The following is a 21,132-nucleotide window of genomic DNA, read 5'->3' on the forward strand; positions in this document are numbered from 1 at the left end:
AGAGAGGGAGGGAAGGATGAAGAAAGGGAGAGATGGATGGAGTGGGTGAATGATTGCTAGGATAGGTGGTAGAGGAGATGACAAAGTCTGAAAAATGTTTTAAACTGACCCTGCAAAAAATCAAAGACAATACACCAGGGGGAGCTGAAGACCACAAGAACGCGGGAAAGGCAGGCCAAACAAGGCTGCAAGCTCAGAGATGAGCAGCGCGTACCGAAGCAAGCATCATCACGCAACTGATACGGTTTACCCACGTGGGCAGTCCTTGGCCTTCAGACCCAGACAGTGTTTGAGCTCATTCCTACCGCCCCCTCGATCCCGTCCCTCCTCCGCTACAGTGAAAGCAAACAAAGGGGAGGGATCCCTGCAGGGCTATGGATACCAACGGCCAATCAGCTGCTTTTAATCTCTTCGAAGACGGCCGCCTTCATTTAAAGGGGCCCAATCTAGTTCCAAAGGCTTGAGGAGGGGCGGGGAGATCAGGAGTAAGCACGGCTCGGGGAGGCTTCCCCGAGGGAGACGGAGGGCGGAGGCGTGGGGCGGAGCCAGTTCGAGGAGGGCGGGCTGCACCGCGGCGCGCGGGATCCGGCTGACGCAGCTGGCTTCGGCGCCCCGAGACCCAGACCGCGAGGGGAGGGGAAGGAGGAGAAAGAGTGAGGGCGCGCGTGCGCAGTGGCGCGGGGAGGAGCGGGGACCTGGCAGCGGGCGAGAAGGCTGCGAGCGAGCCGCGAACCCGGCGGGCGGAGGGCGGCGAGCGCGCGCGCACCATGGGAGAAAAACCCGGGACCAGGTAAGGGAGGTGGGGCCTTGCCGCGGGGCATGTGCGGCTGCTCGCGGGGTGTGCCAGGTTGATCCACAGACAAGGACACCAGGGAAGAAACCCGGGGGCCGGACTCCTGAGTCCTTAGAGGGTAGCGGTCCGGGGCCGCAAGCCTAGGTCCTTGAGGCTATTGGAGTGGGGATGCGTGCTGGGGCTCCTGCAAAAAGCAAGACCTGATAGAGATCGTGAAACCCACGCCTGGGTTCTCGCAGGGATGTAGGAGTCGGACTACTGGGTTCTCTGTGCAGGCTGTGATGCAGGGGCGGAGGAAGGAGGAGCAGGTGGCCGGCCCCGAGGGGTTGTGTGCTGGGAGACTGGATGCTGGGAAGGGATTCCCCTAGACTCGTGCCCAACCAATAGAAAGCCTCCTACCAATACCCCACAGTCTGATTGCTCCCACCTGTCCCAAGGGCCGGATAGCTCAGCTACCAAACTTCTGCCTTCTCCTAGGTTGCTAGGAGCAACAGCTTCTTCTTGAGAGAGTAGAGTGTGTAGGGACCCTCGCTGAAGTTGGGCTGTATTTCTGTCCTGGAGGAGAGAGAGAGAGGGAGGTAGTATCTGCCCTGGACACACATCCTCTCCCCGGATGTTTTCTGTGCAATCGAGGCTCCTTCCTTCCACTGATACCAGAGTTCTCTTTTTTGGTCTATAGCAAAATCCACTTCCTGTTGTGACCCAACACCCCCAAGAGGACATGGGGTGAATGCTTGAGTTCCAAAGGAGCAAGAGCTAAGGCATAGGTTGGGGTTATGTGCCTCAAGACAGAGAGGACCAAGAATAAGGGCCTGCTTATGAACAATGACTTATGCAAAAGATGGGATCAACCCCACCACTCCCACTGCCCTGAGAGTGTGAGAACGTAGGTATCTCAGCATTAAGAACACCAATATCTGAGAGGGATGCCATTAAGAACACCAATATCTGAGAGAGATACCCACGGGGAAGATGACCTCCTGGATTTGAGGTTAAACACCCCAGAGAAAGGGGAAGTCACTTACTTGGGGGGAGACCCCCAAATTTCCGTTGTGTACTTCAGGGAGGGAATAGATGGACCAAAGAAAGACTGCTGACTTGGCATAATTCCCTACCGTCTCATCAAATTCTGGGCCACAGGAAAGGGAGAGAATGGCAGGAAGTACAGAGAGGCATCTGCCTTATCTGCCCCCCTCCAAGCTGGGTACCTCCCTGGTAATTCCCTTACTCTGCCTCCTCGGCCAGCCTCAGTATGTGCACACTGCCTGCTCCCTAACCAGGCAAGAGGTGGCTGGGTAAGATGTAGAGGGCAGATGCTATGTAGTTACCCCAGGGCAACTGCCCGAGATACACTGATTATGGTTGTCACAGGCTCTGCCAGAGCTCCCAGTGGAAGAAAATACAGGACAGGAGGAAACCAGAAGTAGAATAAAGAGCCAGCCTAAGTGATGTCTGAGCTGTCAGCCCTAATTGGGACAGATATTAGAGCGATTGTTCTTCCACCATGTCTGAATGTGCCTTTATTACTTGGGAATACTTAGGGGCACCCTATGGATATGCCATGTGACCTTAAGTGTGTGACCCTGTGATATATGGACAGCTTGGCTTTGGGAAGGAAGAGAGAAGTGCTTTTTCTAGCAGAAACTTACATAGTGAGATGAAAGGAGGATGCAACACTGGGCAGTGTTTCAGTCTGTTATCTGGGGATCCTTTCCAGGAACTGCTCCTGAGACAACATGCCTCACTAGGGGCAGAATGATGCTTGGAAGAACAAGCTACGGAATGGCCAGAGCCCTGGGGTCACTAGACAGTTTCCTATCCTCCCAGCAATGGGTGGAGCCTAGGCTTAGATTGTTGAAGTGCCTCTGTAGAAAATCCCCTTTGACTTGACAAACTGTGACAGGCGAGCTTCACGATTTAGTGCTTGAGAACAGGGTCTTGAAACTAGGGTGCCTGCCTTAAGTTTATATCCGAGTCCTACCCTGTACGTTCTCTATGACCTTTGACAAAATTCTTGTTCGTTGTAAAACAGGGCTCTTTCAGCCTCAGTCATTGGGCAATAAGAGCAGTAAATGCAGTTGGAACAGTGCTAGGAACAAAGCAGCCCCCAGTAAATGTTAGCCAGTGTTGCCATCCTTGTCACAGGATGCTACTGTGTTGGGACCACAGTGGATTCGGTTTTTTTTGTTTTTGTTTTTTTTAAGCTGCTGAGGCTGTTGGAGGTTCATGAAATAGTCAGACTTGGGCAAAAAACATCTGAGGGACAAAGACAAGGCTGTGCTCCAGGAGTCAGTATATGGGTCCTTGAAGCTAGGGACCAGTTGAAAAGTTCATCTGAGTGTGGTGGTTTGTGCCTTTCGTCCTAGCACCAAGAAGGCAGAGGCAAATGGATCTCAGAGTTGGGTTCAGCCTGGTATGTCAAGTTCGAGGCTAGCCAGAGTTACATACTAAGGCCAAGGTCAAAAAGTGGGGAGGAATGTTAGGTGTGACCCAGACATTGTGTAGCCGTCCAATTCACTCTCAGTTTTGGAGAGAGTCCCCTGAGGAGGAGTGCTTGGGTAGTCCTGGGGCAACCAGTGGCCATCACTGTAAGAGGAGTGAGTTAGGTAACTTCAAACAGCGAAGGACCTAAGGCTTGCCCTGACAGTTGGCTTCAAGGGGCTGCCATGTGGAAAATACTGGGACTTTGTAAAAAGCATTGGGAAGGGTAGTAGAGCAGGGATCCAGGGTGAATTCCACTTCTCAGGCTGGGGAGGGATACATCCTGGCGTGGTGGTCCCTGCCCAGCCTAAGGGAGGCAGTGGGGTCTTCCTTTCTGTTTTGTTAGGGTCTTCAAGAAGTCGAGCCCTAACTGCAAGGTGAGTCCCCCTCGATGGTTACCCTTTGATCCTCCCTGGGCCCTACCAAAGCCTAGCCTAGCCCTAGATGATCCCCAACCCTCAGCTCCCCACTTCCTGTGACAGCTAAAAGCAGACTTCCTTCCCTCCTTAAGCCCCTTGCTGCAGTCTGAAGAAGCCACAGGGCTGGGTGGGGACTGGGCTTGGTTCCTAAGCAAGCTCATAATTCTCTTAGGTACCTGGGCTAGGAAAAGTTAATAGTTTCCCAGGCTATGGCCTGTTTATCTCGAAGCCCTTTGTGGGGACAGCTGCTACCTACCTGGTCTGGCTGAGTGTTCCCTGAAGACTGGGAATGCGCGCGCGCGCACACACACACACACACACACACAAGTACACACGTATACACTTACCATTGGTTGGTGGGAGAGGTATGGAAAATGACCAGAGGGGAAGATAAAACCTTAAATGAAAGTTTTACTGAGTAGTCTGGAAAACCCTACCAGTCTCACTTTCCAATCATGCTGGGAGAAACTCCTTCCTAATAACCCAGCCAAGGGGAGCCCACGACAGGGTAGCCATCTTTGAGAACTCTAGTGGCTTGCCACCATCCTCCCCAATTTTCCCTGTGACCCTTGACATCCTCAGCTCACTGTGTACTTGGGCAAGCGAGACTTTGTAGATCACCTGGACAAAGTGGATCCTGTGGGTAAGTTTGCCTAGAAGGGGCCAGCACATTCCCCCAAGAGGGGAGGTGGTTCCCGGGTCTGGGAATGACCCCCTTCCGAAAATGAATCCATCTCCCTTTCCTAGATGGTGTGGTGCTTGTGGATCCTGACTACTTGAAGGACCGAAAAGGTACTACACCCATGCTGGAGGGGAGAAGAAGACATTAGATGGGCTGGCATTGATAACAGAGAAAAGGAAGGCCAAATCAGAAGCAGGGAGTAGGATTCCCAGAAGTTTGTTATGTTGAGGAAGGATGTGGGCCTTAAGAAAGGGGTTACTCCTAATCACCCCCACTTACCCTTATTTTCAGTGTTTGTGACCCTCACCTGTGCCTTCCGCTATGGCCGAGAAGACCTGGATGTACTGGGCCTGTCTTTCCGCAAAGATCTGTTCATCGCCACCTACCAGGCCTTCCCCCCTATCCCCAACCCACCTCGGCCCCCCACCCGCTTACAGGACCGACTGCTGAAGAAGTTGGGCCAACATGCCCACCCCTTTTTTTTCACAGTGAGGATGCTCTCTGTTTCCTGCAGGGCATGGGGTCTGGGGCTGTTTGGGATTGACATGGTATGAGGCACCTGTTACCAGTTGAAACCCCTCTTTTTCCTCTGCCACAGATACCCCAGAATTTGCCTTGCTCTGTCACACTGCAGCCAGGACCAGAGGACACAGGGAAGGTACGGGAGGAGCGACTCACACAGTATGTGAGCAGAACCAGGCTCAGCAGATGCACAAAACACAGCTGAGCTAGAGGGTGAAGTGTAGGGGGTTCCTGAGGACAGGGAGGTATCCCTGTGGATGTGTGTGCATGCTATGGTCACTGAATCTGTTCTCTGACCTGTGTGTACCTGGCTGGGTATGAGGGCTCCTCCGGTCCTCCATACACTGCTGTGAGCCAGCCTCTGCAAGGTGCCAGGCTAGAGAGAGAGACAGTGGGGCAAGAGAGTCCTTCTGTTTCCATGATGAGGCAAAAATCCACACCAAGAGGAATGAAGCAAGGAGGAAGGAGGGGGTGTGTTGGATGTGTTACCGGGAGCCTTGGGTAAGAGGTGGCCCTTCCTCCTCTTCCCAAGGCCTGTGGAGTAGACTTTGAGATTAGAGCCTTCTGTGCCAAATCAATAGAAGAAAAAAGCCACAAAAGGTAAGAGGAACAGAGCTCTCTCTGGTTTACCGCTCCCACCCAGCCTCACAGAGCCCCCAACCCTGGCGGGAGGTAGGAATCTGAATTGGCTTGTGGTATCTTGAAACTAACTCTTTCCTCTCCTCCAACCCCTGACTCAGGAACTCTGTGCGGCTTATAATCAGAAAGGTACAGTTTGCTCCTGAGACACCCGGCCCCCAGCCCTCAGCTGAAACCACACGCCACTTCCTCATGTCTGACCGGAGATCCCTCCACCTAGAGGCTTCCCTGGACAAAGAGGTGAGGTGTGAGAGGGTGACAAAGATGCCACAAAGTAGGCCAGACTCTTGGGGGGAGGGGTGAAACCATGGGCAAGATGGTGGTTTGGAAGGATTTTTTTTTTTCTTTTAAGGCTATTGCCTTACTTGGGTAGAAGTACTATGGGCTGCAGTTGGGGGTGGAGCAGTCTAATGGGGGTCAGTGAAAAAAACAGGTAGAAACTATGGAATCTTCTCCCTTCAAAAGCTGTACTACCATGGGGAGCCCCTCAATGTCAACGTCCATGTCACCAACAATTCTGCTAAGACCGTCAAGAAGATCAGAGTGTCTGGTAGGAGGGGGGAGTGGGCATGGGGATGGGGAAGGAAGTCCCTACTTATAAGGGCTTCTGCTGCCATGTCAGCTCAGGCCGTATCCCACTGTGGGAAACCTACCAGTCCATAAAGAATTTAGTCTGTTCCAGAATAATACACAGCCCTAGGTTTAATATGGGAGGTCTGTTGGCCAGGGGTGGAAGGTGGGGGGTGTGCTGCCCCCAGTGGGGTTTCCACCATGTGGTCGGGAGTTGTGGTGCAGTAGTTGTCTATCCTTCACCCAAAGACACTTGGTTCCCTGCCCCACAGTGAGACAGTATGCCGACATTTGCCTCTTCAGCACCGCGCAGTACAAGTGTCCTGTGGCTCAGCTTGAGCAAGAGTGAGTAAGGGTTGGGGTAGGACCCAAGCTCCCGGGAGAACAGGAGAAGGCAGAATTTTTCAGAACCCATCTCACTTCTAGGGTGTCTCTGTAGCCAGGGGGCTCCAAGCTGTTAACTATCTCGAACAGGTTGAACCAGAACCTACCCCCTCATAATGTGTGCCCAAATGGACAGTGAGGGAGAGAGACTGCCTGAGGGTGGTAAGATGAGCCTCCCCTAGCCCGGTCTCTCCAACAAGCTTGTTCCCAACCCCCCAGTGACCAGGTGTCTCCCAGTTCCACATTCTGCAAGGTGTACACCATAACCCCACTGCTCAGTGACAACCGAGAGAAACGTGGCCTTGCCCTGGATGGGCAACTCAAGCATGAAGACACCAACCTGGCTTCCAGCACCATGTGAGGGCGGGGATGGGGGATGAAGGCGGGGGGGGGCAGGGGGGACAGGGCACGGGCTTCCGTTGAAAGCAGGCCACATGCCAGGCTCTATCCTGAGTGCCAGGAAGGTATCAGTGAACAGAAATGACAAAAACTTCTCACATTCTAAGGGAGGGAAGACAGACAATCAGATAAGTGGTAAACTAGATAGCGTGTTAGGAACGAGTGTTAAGCAGAGCAGTATAGAGAAAGAGTATAACAGATAAGGTATAGAAAGGGGTGGGGGGTGTTGATCTTTAAATAGACTGACCCAGAGGAAGGAGGCGTTGTGGATGGCTCCAGGCAGAGAGACCTGCACGCTGAAGGACAGTTGGGATGGTCCCCAGCATGCATGAGGAATTGTGACGTGTCACTATGACCTTGGGCACATGTAGCCCTAGAAAGGCCAGAGCTTCACCCAGTGTTGCCTCTGCACACGACACCACCACACAGGCCCGAGTGGTGAGAAGAGACACAGAGAAATAGGTAAAGGGAACTGCACGTGCGGTGCCACAGATTGAAGAACCCCTGTGAGTGGCAGAGATGAGACCCTAGGGGGTTCAGCATCAAGGAATGCCATGAGCCTGTATTGCCATGGCTGCAGAGCTGGTGCCTCAGGAGCCCTGGATCCCCAACCTCAGCTTCCCTCCTCCCAAATGCAGTGTGAAGGAGGGAGCCAACAAGGAGGTGCTGGGAATCCTGGTGTCCTACAGGGTCAAGGTGAAACTGGTGGTGTCTCGAGGCGGGTGAGTACAGTAGGGGGTCTGGGCAGGGTCACCAGATTCTCTGGATCCATAGGTTGTGGTAGTTGCCCTCTTCATGCAGCTCCTCTCCCTTTCCAGGGATGTCTCCGTGGAGCTACCTTTCGTCCTAATGCACCCCAAGCCTCATGACCACATCACCCTTCCCAGACCCCAGTCAGGTGAGTACCGCCCATACCCTGAGCCCTGCAGAGAGGAGCTGAAGCAGGGTCAGCTGAAGTTATGGTCCTTCTAGTGCCCATCCACCCACCCCCTCTCTGCCCTTCAGCCCCCCGGGAAACAGACGTCCCTGTGGATACCAACCTCATCGAATTCGATACCAAGTAAGAAACGCCCCTTGCCTTCTTAGTTGACCATCTAGGATAGAGATCCCCATGCCATTCACGTCCACCCTCCTACCTTATGGGTTGTTTCCTTCTGGTGGGGGGGAGTGGTGAAACTATCCAGTTGGATGACCCAGCTTGTAGAGGATTCAGATACTGCCCCGGGTCTCCTGTGAACTTCTCTGGTTCTATTACCGCCCCAGTGCTTGACTCTAGGATGGGGTGGGAGGGAAGCAGAGTGGGAGGCTCAAGGACTGGTCAGAAGCTTGTACCTCATCTCTGTCTCACTGTTACCAAGCTATGCCACAGACGACGACATCGTGTTTGAGGACTTTGCCCGGCTCCGGCTGAAGGGGATGAAGGATGAAGACTGTGATGACCAATTCTGCTAGGAAGAGGGGCTGGGAGAGGTAGGGGCAGGCAGGGCTGAGGTCCCACAGCCCCTTGCAAGTGGGAGGGTCCCAGCCTCTCCTCCTTCCCCATCCATCCACCCCAGATACACACTGGACCCATCACTTGTTGAAAGTGGGCATTAATCTTTTGACTTCAGCTCTGCCACCCCAGCCCTGCTCCCTAGGGTGGCAAGCTATGTATACACCTAAAATTTTGGGAAGGAAACAGTGAAAGCAAGGAGTGAATGTAGAGAAAAGGAATAGAAAGAACTCCTACCTTTGGCCTCATACCAACACACCCCCAGTCACCACTTCTGCCTCCCAATCCTTGAAGATGAGACTTCAGGGAGGGGCTGGCAAGGCCATTTCTTTGTTTCTGAGCATAGGGAAGAAATAAACCTTTTAATAGGCATGGATGTGTATGTGTTTTCTCAGCAGAGTTTAAAGGGTGTACAGTGTACCCATCTATGATGCTTTTTTCTACATCTGCAGGGTACCTTAAACGGGTTATCAATAAATGTTTACTGGATGACTGTGCTCTGCCTGTGTTCCAAGGTAAATATTGAAACTTGGCTTGGATGGTGCACACTCACGATCGAGGCTGGTAAAGCCACAAAGTAAACTTAGTCTTTTACAGGGAAAATAATAACTAACTTCCCTGAAGACTAGATGCTTCTGGGCTGGGCAGGGCAGGCTCCTCCATGTAACTGTGTGGGCCAGACCCAGGCTGGGAGGAAAGGAGTTAGCAGTACTCAACAGACATTTCCCATCATCCAGTGCAACTCATAGAGGTAACCTTTCTGTCTTAATTAGGGTAGCTATTGCTGTGATAAAGCAACTTAGGGAGGACAGGGTTTAAGTGGCTTATATTTCCACATCATAGCTCAATGAAGGAGGTCAGGACAGGAACTCAGACAGCAGGAACCTGGAGGCAGGAGCTGATGGAGAGGCCATGGAGAAGTGTTGGTACTATCTTGCTCTTCATGATCTGTTCAGCCTGCTTTCTTACAGAACCCAGGGCCACCTGCCCAGGAGTGACACCCTCCACAATGGGCTGGGCCCTCTCACATCAGTCACTTAAGAGAAATCCCTGCGGGCCTGTCTATGTAGTCTGATCTTATGGAGGCATTTTCTCAGTTAAGGCTCCCTCTGCTAGCTTGTGGCAAGTTGACATAGGACTAGCCAGCACACCTTTCAAAAGGCTCCATTCTGTGAACAGTCTTGACCTGCAACCCTGCCGCATGCCAAGCATGGTATAGCTTGTCATGCTATGAAGCGCTATGTCATTCCCTGGTTGCACTTCTTGTCCCAGGGAGAATGGGAACTGAAAATGCATGATGTGGAGATCTAGGTTGGGGTTGGGGATGGTTTCTTTAGCAGAGTGACCTTTAAGCAGAGAACTGGAAACAAGGTAGGGGATGTACAAGGGTAAACCTGGACCATGGCAAAACTACAGTGTGAAGGCTGGAAGGTGTCCTGTATAGACTGAAGTAGCCAACAAGAAGTAAGGGAGGTTTATGTGGGGCAAACAGAGCAGCCTGCATGGGCCTTGCTCTATGTTCAAGCTCATGCAATGGTAATTAAATCATCATATATCCACAGGCTTTCAGTGTAACCCAAATGTCAGTGACCTTGTCACCCTGTCATAGGCCATCTCCCCTACCCATGCTAGCTGTCACACAAAGGAACTAACTAACCCCCTTTAAGTCTTTGCTTCCAGTCTCTCTGGCTCCTGTGACCCTGCTCCATGACCTCTAAGCCTATGGATCTAACTTCACCAGAAGACTCAGAGATAAAGATCCAGAGTTTGGCCCTTCAATCTCGGGTTCTGAGTCAGAAGAGCTAGAGGAAAACCCATGACTACGGGTTGAAGCATGCCTTTTTTAAAAAAGAAAAAAGTTCTCTTTTTTTTGTTTGTTTGTTTGTTTTTGTTTTTTTTCGAGACAGGGTTTCTCTGTGTAGCCCTGGCTGTCCTGGAACTCACGAACTCACTCTGTAGACCAGGCTGGCCTCAAACTCAGAAATCCACCTGCCTCTGCCTCCCAAGTGCTGGGATTAAAGGCATGTGCCACCACCGCCCGGCTAAGAAAAAAGTTCTTTATGTTTTCAGTGCTGTTTAGGGAGGTAACCTAGGCACGTGGGTTGAAAAACACCTGAACCATGTAAAATAATAGTGAGAAGCCAGCTCTCTCTGTCTTATTTCCCACCCTGATTTCTCTTTCCTACTGGCCACCACCATCACCAACCAGTGCCTCTTTCCCACCCCGATTTCTCTTTCCTACTGGCCACCACCATCACCAACCAGTGCCTTGTTTATTCAAAGACTGTTCGTCGTATGGGGTCTCACACACACAGGCCTTATGTTCTCACGGTCTCATCTGAAGTACAGAGGGCAGCAAACCATGAGCTTATCTGCATCTTTCTGCTTTCACTTAGTGTTACCTGCAAGAGCCTTCCTGAGGCTCTGCTCCCGTCCATCCCTTGCTTTTAAGGAAGAGCTCCGCTAGTTAACCAGATACCATTCCCGCTTACTGGTTCCCTAATGGACATTCTGAACGTCTGCTCTTTTTTTTTTTTTATTCAGTTTTATAATAGTTATCCTTAAAGATCCATCTTTTTGAATGCATGGTGTTTACTACAGGACAGACTCCTGGAAGGAGGCTTGCAGCCTGGAGTTAAGAGCATGGACTGCTCTTGCAGAGGATCCACACTTGATTCCCAGCACTCCTGGCAGGCAGCTCACAGTAGACTCAAACTCCAACTCCCAGAATCTGATGCTCTCTTCTGGCCTCCAGAGGCCAGAGCCCTTGCATTCATGTGCACATAACCCTCACATAGACACACACACACACAACATGTTTTAAAGGGTTGCTAGGTCAGAGAGGTTGACCACTTTTTTTTTTAAATTTATTTTATATATATGAGTAAACTCACTGTCTTCAGATACACCAGAAGAGGGCATCAGATCTCATTACAGATGGTTGTGAGCCACCATGTGGTTGCTGGGAATTGAACTCATGATCTCTGGAAGAGCAGCCAGTGCTCTTAACTGCTGAGCCGTCCCTCCAGCTCCTCTCATTCCCTTTTTATTTAAAGCACACAGTGTGGCCTTATTTGATATTCTCTACATTGTTGGGCAGCTTTCACCTTTATCTAGTTCCAGAACATTTTTGTTATTTATTACTGAAAATGCTACACTTTTATTTGAAGGTAGACTTTTACAACCTTTTTCTAACTGGCGTCTCAGTTTGCTCTGTCACCAACCTTTCACCCTTCCGTTTGCTCATGACTGGACACTTCATTTTCCTTCTACTACAGACATTAAGAGCTTATCAGCCACTGTCTCATCAACACACCATTTCTCCTCTTTGTACAATTTCACCCTCACCCCTGTTCACCCACCCCCACCTCTGCTCTAACACAGGCAGAGTGGCTGGTTGGGGTACGCTGCCAAAGGAGAAATCACATGACCATGCTTATTTGCTCATTCAACAAATGTATTTGAACACATCCAAGGTTCTGACACTGCTGAGCCCTGAGTAGAGCTCTAAGACCACTAAAAACATACTAGTCTCTAGCCTAGGCTGGGCCTTAAGTGCCTAATAGCTCCCTGTTACCCCGTCTCTTGCTCCCATAGTACCATTTTTATGCCTGCCTCATGGTGAATGACGTCTTCCCCTTTCCTAAGATTAGGCAAAAGGGAATGGATGACTTCAGCATCCCTCCCCCTACCCACACGTTGCTCTAGACACCAATTTAACATAGGAAGGTTAAGGCGCATCTCTAGGGCAAGGCCAGGCCCCTGATTTCTTTCTCCTAAGAGGGAACTCTCTCCACCTCCTTCAGACGTTTCTGAAGCATTTACTACCTCTCATCCCATCTCTATTGCTGAACACACTAGTTTTGTTCCTTCGTGATTTCTGCCTTCAGTGTCACCTAGCAGATGCCCGGCTCTGACACCATGATGCAATGCTGTCATCTACAAAGCTCATGGTCGGATTACACTAACTGCAAAATTGAGTTGCAAAATAAAAATTGCCCCCCCCAAAAAAAAGAGGAAGAGGAATGGGAGGGCAAGACTTTTTTTTTTTTTATAATGGTTTAAGTAAGTTTATAGTTTTGTAGGCCACATTTGAAGATAAGTTTATAGCAGGCCACAGACTGGACAGACCTGGCAGAAGGTAAAGGTCGAGCCTATCTTTGTCCTTCCTGATCATCACACAATGCTATTCACCCTGCCTCCAGCCCATTCCCCTGAGGGGTGTATCAGTTGGGGTCAGATCAATGTCGAGTATTGAATTATGCCTCTGCTAAGGTTTATAGTGGATCCGTGGTCCTTCGTGATTACCTCTTTTTATATAACTTTGTTTTCCCTGCTTAATGGTCATTCGAAATATGCTTATTCTCCAATTTATCACAAATTCACCCTATAGTCTCTTCCAAGAGTCTATATTTCAGTTCTTTCTAAACAAAAGGCGTCCATCCCTTTCATGGGGTTCCCAGTCACCTCTCATGAATGACCTGTGCCTCTCCACTGGGGAAATCTGACAGTTTGTACACAACAAAATGTCTGTATTCTGTCTTCCTTAATTGAGAGCTCAGCTTTGTGAATCCCTAGAAACCCCCTAAGATCTATTTTGAAGTGACATGATAGCTGGCCACTGAGGAAAGGCCTGCATTTTCCAGAGGAAGGGAAGAGCATATGGCTAAGTTTCCTTCAATGAAATATGAGTCACTTCCCAGCCAGACTCCTCACATAGTTCCCTGTCCTCTACATTTCCTCTTCCTCTTTCCCTGTAGCCCTAGCCCAGAGCAGGGGAAGCTCAGGTCTCAGGGTGCACGTACAGTGCCCCCAGCAGGGTTTCTCACACTTTATTGTGCATCCAATAAAGACCTGGGGATCTTTAAACACAGCCTGGGATTCAGTTGGTCTGGAGTCAGTGCTAAGACTGTGTCTCCAATGAGTCTAGGGAAGGCTGACATTCAGGACTACAGGCTTACCAGGCAAGACCTTAAAGGGTAACCGCACCACAAGCCTTAGTCCGCGTGTGACCTGTGGAGTACACAGAACTAACTGCCTGCACCTAGCTGTTCCACGAGAAAATAAATTTAAAAGTGTACTGAGAAAAACAGGAGTTTTGGCATTTTAGTCTTCACCCCAACACAGCTGGGGTGTGGAGTTCTGGATTTCCAACCAGTTCTCCCTCAAATGTGGAAGGTTTATTCTTGCTGTAGGGAATGAAGTGGTGGTGGTGGTTGTTTTCCTGAAGTTTTTGTTGTGTTTATTTCTGCTCATTTCTTTTTTCTTTCTTTTCTTTTTTTTTTTTTAAACTTTTAAGAGGCCCCGCAGCATTCTAATTGCCCAGCCTTTGCCTACAGCTTCCTTTCTCTGGAAGCTTCCCTGAGTGCCTTTTGGTTGAGCTTGGTGCTCTAATTCATGGGTCTGGTTTCCTCCTCAAGCTACATGGGGCCTTTAATGGGCTCTTTCATCCCAGAGGTACAAGTTACTTCTCATTTCCTGTGATCTCATCTAGAATTTAAGCCTCCTAGGCTGCCTCTCAATGGCCTTTTCTTGGCTACATTTATTCATTCATTCTCTCTCTCTCTCTCTCTCTCTCTCTCTCTCTCTCTCTCTCTCTCCAGTGTGTGTGTGTGTGTGTGTGTGTGTGTGTGTGTGTGTGTGTGTGTTGGGTTTTGTTTTTGTTTTTGAGACAGGGTCTCACTCTGTATCTCTGGCTGGCCTGCAACAGGCTAGTGCTCAAATTCCCAAGTGTTGGAATGAGCAGCATGGGCCAGGATGGGCCAGCATGGGCCAGCATGCCCACTGCTACACACCATCTCTTTCCCTTTACTCTACCTGCAGGAAGACTTCATTGTTTCTTTTTCATCTCATGATGAACTTTTTATATCTTCTCTCATGATTTGGTTTTCCAAAGACATTCTTTTCTGGATTCAACCTTGTTTGTTTGTTTGTTTGTTTGTTTGTTTGTAAGAAGAGACAGGGAGCATAGGCAACATACCAAGACCCTGTCTTGGAAAATAAATAAAAAAGAAAAACTAGGGCATTCTTGCTATGTTTTCCAGTCTTTCAAGTTAGCTCTGACCACAGGAGTATCCCACAGTCTCGATCATACGTTTAAAAAAAAAACTCTGGGGCCTATGGGATTTTGGTTTTCCTCTGTGTTTATTGCTTTCATGCTAGAAAGTTCTTCAACTATCTATAAATCCTTTTCTGTCTGGTCATATTCAAAAGTGAAGTGGTAGTTGGGTGTGGTAGTGTAATCCCAGGACTCACGAGACTGAGGCAGGAAGATGTCCAGTTCCAGGGAAGTGAAAAGAATTGACTAACTGTTCCATGTACACAGCTGGAACTTACCACCAATGAATTTCAACATGGTCTGGTCTGGCTAAGGACTTTGTTAGAACCATGATGTTAATTAGATGGTTTCTCTGGGTAATCAAGTTCCCCAAGGAACTTCCGGGAGTCTTGAACCTGGAGACTATGAACCTGGCTGTCAGTTGTAGACGTTACAACCCAGTATATAAACATTTACTTAATTTGTTTACAGTGTCATGTCATGTTCTTGCCCTCAGCTATATCCAGGTGCCAAGCAAAAAACCCTGCTGTCCGTCACCAAAAAGCACTGTCTGAGGCCAGGTGGCACACCCCTGTACTTCTAGTACTTGGGAAACAGACATGGGACAAAAATGACCTTGAAGCCAGCCTGATCTGTATAGTGTTGTCCAGGCAAGCCAGGTACACAGCAAGATCCTAATCTCTCTCTCTCTCTCTCTCTCTCTCTCTCTCTCTCTCTGTGTGTATTTGTTTGTGTCTGAGTATATGTGTGTCCACAGAGGCCAGAAGAGGATATTGAATGGATCCCCTAGAACTGGAGCTACAGGTGGTTGCGAGCCACCACATCAGTGCTGGGAATTGAACCTGGGTCCTTTGGAAGAACAGCCAGTGCTCTTAACTGAAAAGCCATCTCTCCAGCCCCTAAAGGTGCTAATCTTAAAAAAAAAAAAAAAAAAAAAAAAAAAACAGAACAAACAAAAACTCTTCAGTATTCTCCTGGAGTAGGGGGTGTTTGCCAAGATATATAAAGTCAAGAGATCTGGTAGTCCAATTCCTTCAAATAACCCTCTAAATTTTAGTACCGACTTTGTGTAAAGTCATATCACTACTACTGCTTTGGGGGCAGTCAGCTCCCTAGTGCTTACATTGGCTTAGTTACCACTCCACTGCTAGACCAGTTACCACCCAGCCTCTGTTCTCCAGCCAGTATCTAACATTTCCATGTTCATTCCTATCCCTTTCTCTTTGCCCATTTTTCCTTTCAGTGTTGAGGATAAAACTGGAAGCCCCAAACAAAGCTAAGCTACAGTGTCAGCATTTAGATTTTGGAGAACGAGTATTCTAGGTTTGCCTTGAATTTGCCCCTAGTGTTAAGGTTACAGGAATACATCATTGCCTGCTTCTTCACCTTTTTTAGTGTAATTGTTTGTGATTTTCTTCTTTAGAAACAGAGTCTCATGGAGCACAAAGCAGCCATGGACTCACTGTTTACCTTGAATGACCTTGAACTTCTGATCCTCCTGCCTTTACCTGCCAAGTTCTAGGGTCATAGGTGTATGCCAAAAGGCCCTGTTCCCATTCCTCTTTGTCAGTTTGTTTTGTTTTGTTTCTTGACACAGTTTCATTATATAGTCCTGGCTGGCCTTGGAACTGACTCTGTAGATCAGGCTGGCTTTGAACTCCTAAGTGTTAGAATTAAAGTCGTGGACTATTGCTGCCCTTTTCATTTACTTTACTTGCAAGAAGAGTTCCCCAATGTCTCTTCCAAGATCTTAGAGGCTTCTTTGTAGGAAATTGGAAACAGTTTTCACTTGGTGGGCACCTGGGTACAGTTGAGGGAGCAAAAATCACAAAGAGGGCCAGGCGTGGTGGTGCATGCCTTTAATCCTGGCACTTTGGATGTCGACTCAGGTAGATGCTCTCTATGAGTTGGCCATGTGTATGCCCCTAGCACCTAGGCAGAGGCAAGAGGATCAGAAGTTCAAGTCTCTCACTGAATGTGGAAACCACCGTTTTGGTTAGACTGATTGGCTAGCAAGGCTGTGAAACTGGTGTCTATCCTGAAGCACTGGGATTGCAGATGAAAGCCATTGGCTCTGGCTTCTCCATGGGTGCTGGCGATTCAAACTTAGATCCTCACTGGCTTGCCTAGCAAGCGCTTTACCAACTGAACTGTCTCCTCAGTCTTCCTTATTTCCTTCAAGACAAGGTCTCAACTCAGGCTGGCTTTGAGCTTTGCTGTGAAGTTTGACTCAAACTCACAGAGATCCGCCTGCTTCTGCTTCCAGAACATGAGGATTAAAGATGTGCAACACCACAACCAGCAGTACTTTTATTCTTGATGGAAGTCTTAAAAGTACTCTTAAAATAAAAAAGGTAAATCTATCATGACACACTTTCAAAAGTCCCAAAATCCCTTCAGAATTTCTTTCATCTAAAAAAAAAAATACTTTAATTCTTTGAGCCAGGCAGTGGTAGTACACACCTTTTGATCCTAGCACTTAAGAGGCAAAGGCAGGTGGATCTCTGGGAGTTTGAGATCAGCCTGGTCTGCAGAGTAAATTGCAGGACAGACAGAGCTATACAGAGAAACCCTGTCCCCCAAAAGACATTTTTTAATTTATTTTATTATACATGAGTATACTGTAGCTGTCTTCAGACACACCAAAAGAGGGCATCAGATCCCTTATGGTTGCTGGGAATTGAACTCAGGACCTCTGGAAGAGCAGTCAGTGCTCTTAACCATTGAGCCATTTTTCCAGCCTACCCCCAGTCCCCAAATTTTTGAAATTAATTCTTTGAGAATGATGTACAATGTATTTTGATCATACACCCACTACTCCCTAATCCACCCTCCACCCTTTTACTTGTGTGTGTGTGTCTATGTCACATGTGTGCAGGTATCTGCATGTAAGCCAAAAAAGGACATTTGATTTCCTTGAGCTGGAGACATAAGCAATTGTGAGCCACCTGATGTGATGCTGGGAGCTGAGTTCAGGTCTTCTGCAAGAGCAGGCAGTGCTCTAACAGCTCAAGCCATTTTCCTAGCATCCTAGAATAAATTTCGATTACTTAGCTTATGAGTTTTTCTGATCTCCCTATTCCAGCTTTATGTCATCTCTAAGTACCAATAACATTCCACTCACTCCACATAAACAGAACTTCTTACTGTACTGAAACCATACCAGGCCCCTTCACAGCCCCATTTATTAGAGGATACTGTTTCCCCTTTCCACTCCAACCTCTCATCCACCGCAATAACCCTTCAGAATTCAGTTCAAGAACCACTTCCTCCAAGAATCCCTTTCCTAAGTCTGAAGGGAAAGCTCAGTGGTTAAGAGCACTGACTGTTTTTTCAGAGGACCCTGTTCTATTTCCAGCAACCACATGGTGGCTCAAAACTGCCTATAGCCTTAGTTCTAGAGGATCCAGTGTCTCTAACCTCCATGGACAATGCATGCACACCATTCACAAACACACGTACAGACAAAATACCCTTACCCACCAAATAAAATAAATAAATTTTGGTGGGCAGTGGTGGTGCACGCCTTTAATCCCAGCACTTGAGAGGCAGAGGCAGGCGAATTTCTGAGTTCGAGGCCAGCCTGGTCTACTGAGTGAGTTCCAGGACAGCCAGGGCTATACAGAGAAACCCTGTCTCGAAAAACCAAAAAAATAAAAAAATAAAAAAAATAAAAAAGCTAACAAACACCATTGAGTGAGAGAACATTTCACTTATCTTTCTATCCATAGAGCCTAGCACACCTAATTGATAGAGACAGAAAAGCCGAGGGAAGGAGCCAGGACATGAGAATTAACTGGGCTCAGGATCAGGAAGAAGCCTTAGGGAGAATGGCTTAACACGCCAAGTCATGCTTTCCTTGAGAGAGGTTGGCCATCAAAGAACCCATGACTACCCAGTATGAAGGAACACACTTGAATTCTCCCCACCCCACCCCCCCCCCGTCATCACCTGGCCCAGAGCCAGTGCTTAATAATAAATTCTTATAAATTCAGTAAGTCCACCAGACTGTCAATTAAATTGGACAGGTCTGAGTGACTTTGGGCCACCAGGCTGTTTCAGTGGTGGCTCATACCTTTAATTCCAGCATTAGGGAGGCAGAGGCAGTGATACTCAATGGGGTGGGGGGAGACTAGTCCCCAGGTCGTGTCTGACCACCCTTCTTCAATAAGCCAATTAAAAATGGAAAGTCAAAAAAGGAGACTTATTCAATGTGGCCAATTTGGGAAGAGTGACAAAGAGATCCAGCAAGTCCCCTCAAGTCAATTTTCAGGATACTGATGCAACATCAAAGTTTAAACAGAGCAAGGTTGGGCACATCTAAGTAGCACCCCCCACCCGCATCAAGGTGTGCGGTCACACCCACTACTGCCTCTTCATTATCTGGACTTCAGTCTCATCTCGTAAAGTGGTCTGACAAGTTGTTAGAACTGTGTAAAATCTCTTTCTGAAAGATAAGTTCCCCCTCTGGCGGGTACCCTTTCCTTCTCTCAGCATGAGACTCTTAGAGAAATTCTCATTTTTTTGGCAGCCATTGTTTCAACAGTCTGATAGTCAAGACTGAAGAGATACAAGTGTCTTTTTAGACTATCTTCATTTTGACAGACCTATTACACCAGAGGATCTCTGTGAGTTCCAGGCCAACTTGGTCTATACTGAAACCCTGTCAGAAAACAAAAGTCAATAACCGCCTCTTCCCACCCACGATCTGGCCTGGCATTAGAGTCCTGGCAGTCAGACTAGACCAAGTAGACTCGGAAGGGCGAGGCCGCGCTGAGCATCCTGGGAATTGTAGTGTTCGCTACAGTGGCCTCTGCGCAAGCGCACATTAACAGGCATTTCCGGGCCTTAGCGCCACACCTCGCAAAAGACGGCCTGCGGGGCTTTCCACTGGAACGATGGCTACCTACAGCCTGGCGAACGAGCGGCTGCGCGCCCTGGAGGACATCGAGCGCGAAATCGGAGCCATCCTCCAGAACGCAGGTTCGGGAAGCGAGGAGCGGACAGCAGGGTGGGAAGATCTGCCCGGACTGGACCCTTAATGCTAGCCTAAGGGCGGAGCTACGTCTGCAGCCTGTGTCTAACACCGCCCTCTCCCCGCCCTGGCAGGAACGGCGATCCTGGAACTGTCCAAGGAAAAAACTAACGAGCGGCTCCTTGACCGGCAGGCGGCAGCCTTCACCGCTTCTGTGCAGCACGTGGAGGCTGAGCTGTCGGCTCAGATCCGCTACCTCACCCAGGTGGGTGTGTTTAGAAGGTGTTGGGCGGGGCTCAGCTCTGCACCACCGCCCTAGCCTTAGGGATTCCCTGAGCATTAGCTGCTTAAGACTGCCTCTTGTGCGATAGGCACTTTCATTTCAGGGCTGGTTTAGTCCTCTAAAAGCGAAAGATTAAAAATGTCTAGGGTGTATAAACAATACCCTAGACAGACCAAGTGGCACAGGCCTGTATTCTCAGCTGTTTAAGAGGCTGAGGCCAGATGATCACCATTTCAAAACTTGTCTGGGCAATTCAGACCCAGTAGGTAAAAGAGAGAGTTGGACCTCTGTGTTAGAACACTTGCCTACCATAAAGAGGCCCTGGTACTGAACTAACTAAATAAATAAATAAGTAAAACTGAAGCTACTGAACTTTGTTTCCAGAAACTTGGCTGGATGTCCGGTGTGAGGCACATATGCTTGGGGACTAAGAAAAGGGACAGCACTAAGTGGCTTCCGGAGAACTTACCACTGTTTACTAACATTTGTGGTGTGCTGGGCACTCTGCATTACCTTATCCAAGTCTAGGAAGTACTTGCTGTGGTCCCTATACCATAGATGAGGTTCACACAGGTTAAGTCTTTTGCCTTAGAACACTGAGTTACCAGACAGCTAATGTAGATCAAACTTGGGAAAGATATGAGACCAGAGACCTAGTCCTGCCTGGTTGGGTGGCAGGCAGTACTCCATTGATTGATCTGTCTCGTAGGTGGCCACAGGCCAGCCACATGAGGGTTCCAGCTACTCTTCCAGGAAGGATTGTCAAATGGCTCTAAAGCGAGTAGATTACGCTCGCCTCAAGATTAGTGATGTGGCAAGAACCTGTGAACAGATGCTGGAGAACTAAGTCAGGATGATCCAGAGTGTGACCTGCACCAGAGACCGGTAGGATGGGGAGCAGAGTAATATACACATGCCCTACTGGCCGGGGGAAGACAAGGACCACAAGGCAGAAAGTAGAACTGGAGAATCCAAAGCCCAAGTGAACACACAGATCTCTTCTGGCTCCTCCAGCAAGACGGCCTTGTTTTCCACTATGAAAGCTCAGACAGGAATCAGAGGTCAATTCCCAACCCACTTCCTCATGTGCACCCTGCCCTAGGGTTTCAGAAGACTTGGCCCAATAAAAATAAATGTATTCTTATAAGCACGGCATGGTGGCTCACACCCTTGGCCCTGTACTTGGGACGTAGAGGTGGGAAGATTGCTGTAGTTGAGACCAACCTTGGCTAAGTACATATAGGGTCCTCCTTCAAAAAGAGAAGTTATGTTCCCCGTTGGAAGAAACAAAGCAGGAACTAAGTGTTGCAATAATAAAAGCTGTCATTTTTTTTTATAAAGCCCAGACTGTCTGTCTCTGTCTCTCTGTCTCTCTCTGTCTCTCTCTGTCTCTCTCTCTCTCTCTCTCTCTCTCTCTCTCTCTCTCTCTCTCTCT

General features: G+C 48.8%; 2 protein-coding genes across 3 annotated transcripts in view; both read left to right on the top strand.

Annotated features, from left to right (window-relative positions):
* Positions 1-622: 622 nt before the first annotated feature.
* On the top strand, positions 623-8,870 carry Arrb2 (arrestin beta 2). Of its 2 annotated transcripts, none has more exons than XM_028785927.1 (15): positions 623-790; positions 3,621-3,651; positions 4,276-4,336; positions 4,441-4,485; positions 4,667-4,863; positions 4,974-5,033; positions 5,430-5,497; positions 5,638-5,776; positions 6,002-6,086; positions 6,379-6,451; positions 6,710-6,847; positions 7,528-7,611; positions 7,708-7,787; positions 7,862-7,949; positions 8,248-8,870. In XM_028785927.1, exons 1-15 carry the CDS (start codon positions 768-770, stop codon positions 8,339-8,341), a joined length of 1,266 nt encoding a protein of 421 aa, XP_028641760.1. In that variant the 5' UTR covers positions 623-767; the 3' UTR covers positions 8,342-8,870. The 2 variants fall into 2 exon arrangements, with proteins under 2 accessions (XP_028641760.1, XP_028641761.1); XM_028785928.1 differs by having other exon boundaries at positions 7,895-7,949.
* A 10,418-nt stretch (positions 8,871-19,288) lies between these two features.
* Med11 (mediator complex subunit 11) overlaps positions 19,289-21,132 on the top strand; it is a 2,108-nt gene continuing 264 nt past the window's right edge. Inside the window, exons 1-3 of the mRNA XM_028785908.1 lie at positions 19,289-19,422; positions 19,549-19,679; positions 20,407-20,582. Coding sequence (XP_028641741.1) covers positions 19,338-19,422; positions 19,549-19,679; positions 20,407-20,544 — 354 coding nt within the window. The 5' untranslated portion in view covers positions 19,289-19,337 and the 3' untranslated portion in view covers positions 20,545-20,582. The remainder of the gene's footprint in view (positions 19,423-19,548; positions 19,680-20,406; positions 20,583-21,132) is intronic.

The sequence above is a fragment of the Grammomys surdaster genome, unplaced genomic scaffold (assembly GCF_004785775.1).
Source record: "Grammomys surdaster isolate TR1022 unplaced genomic scaffold, NIH_TR_1.0 125368, whole genome shotgun sequence".
Classification (NCBI taxonomy): Eukaryota; Metazoa; Chordata; class Mammalia; order Rodentia; family Muridae; genus Grammomys; species Grammomys surdaster.

Coding starts and splice junctions, on each gene's coding strand:
- Arrb2 (XM_028785927.1), top strand. CDS start 768: ATGGGAGAAAAACCCGGGACCAG. Junction 5,777..6,001: donor AGGCTTCCCTGGACAAAGAG/GTGAGGTGTGAG, acceptor TCCCTTCAAAAG/CTGTACTACCATGGGGAGCC. Junction 6,452..6,709: donor GTGGCTCAGCTTGAGCAAGA/GTGAGTAAGGGT, acceptor CCAACCCCCCAG/TGACCAGGTGTCTCCCAGTT.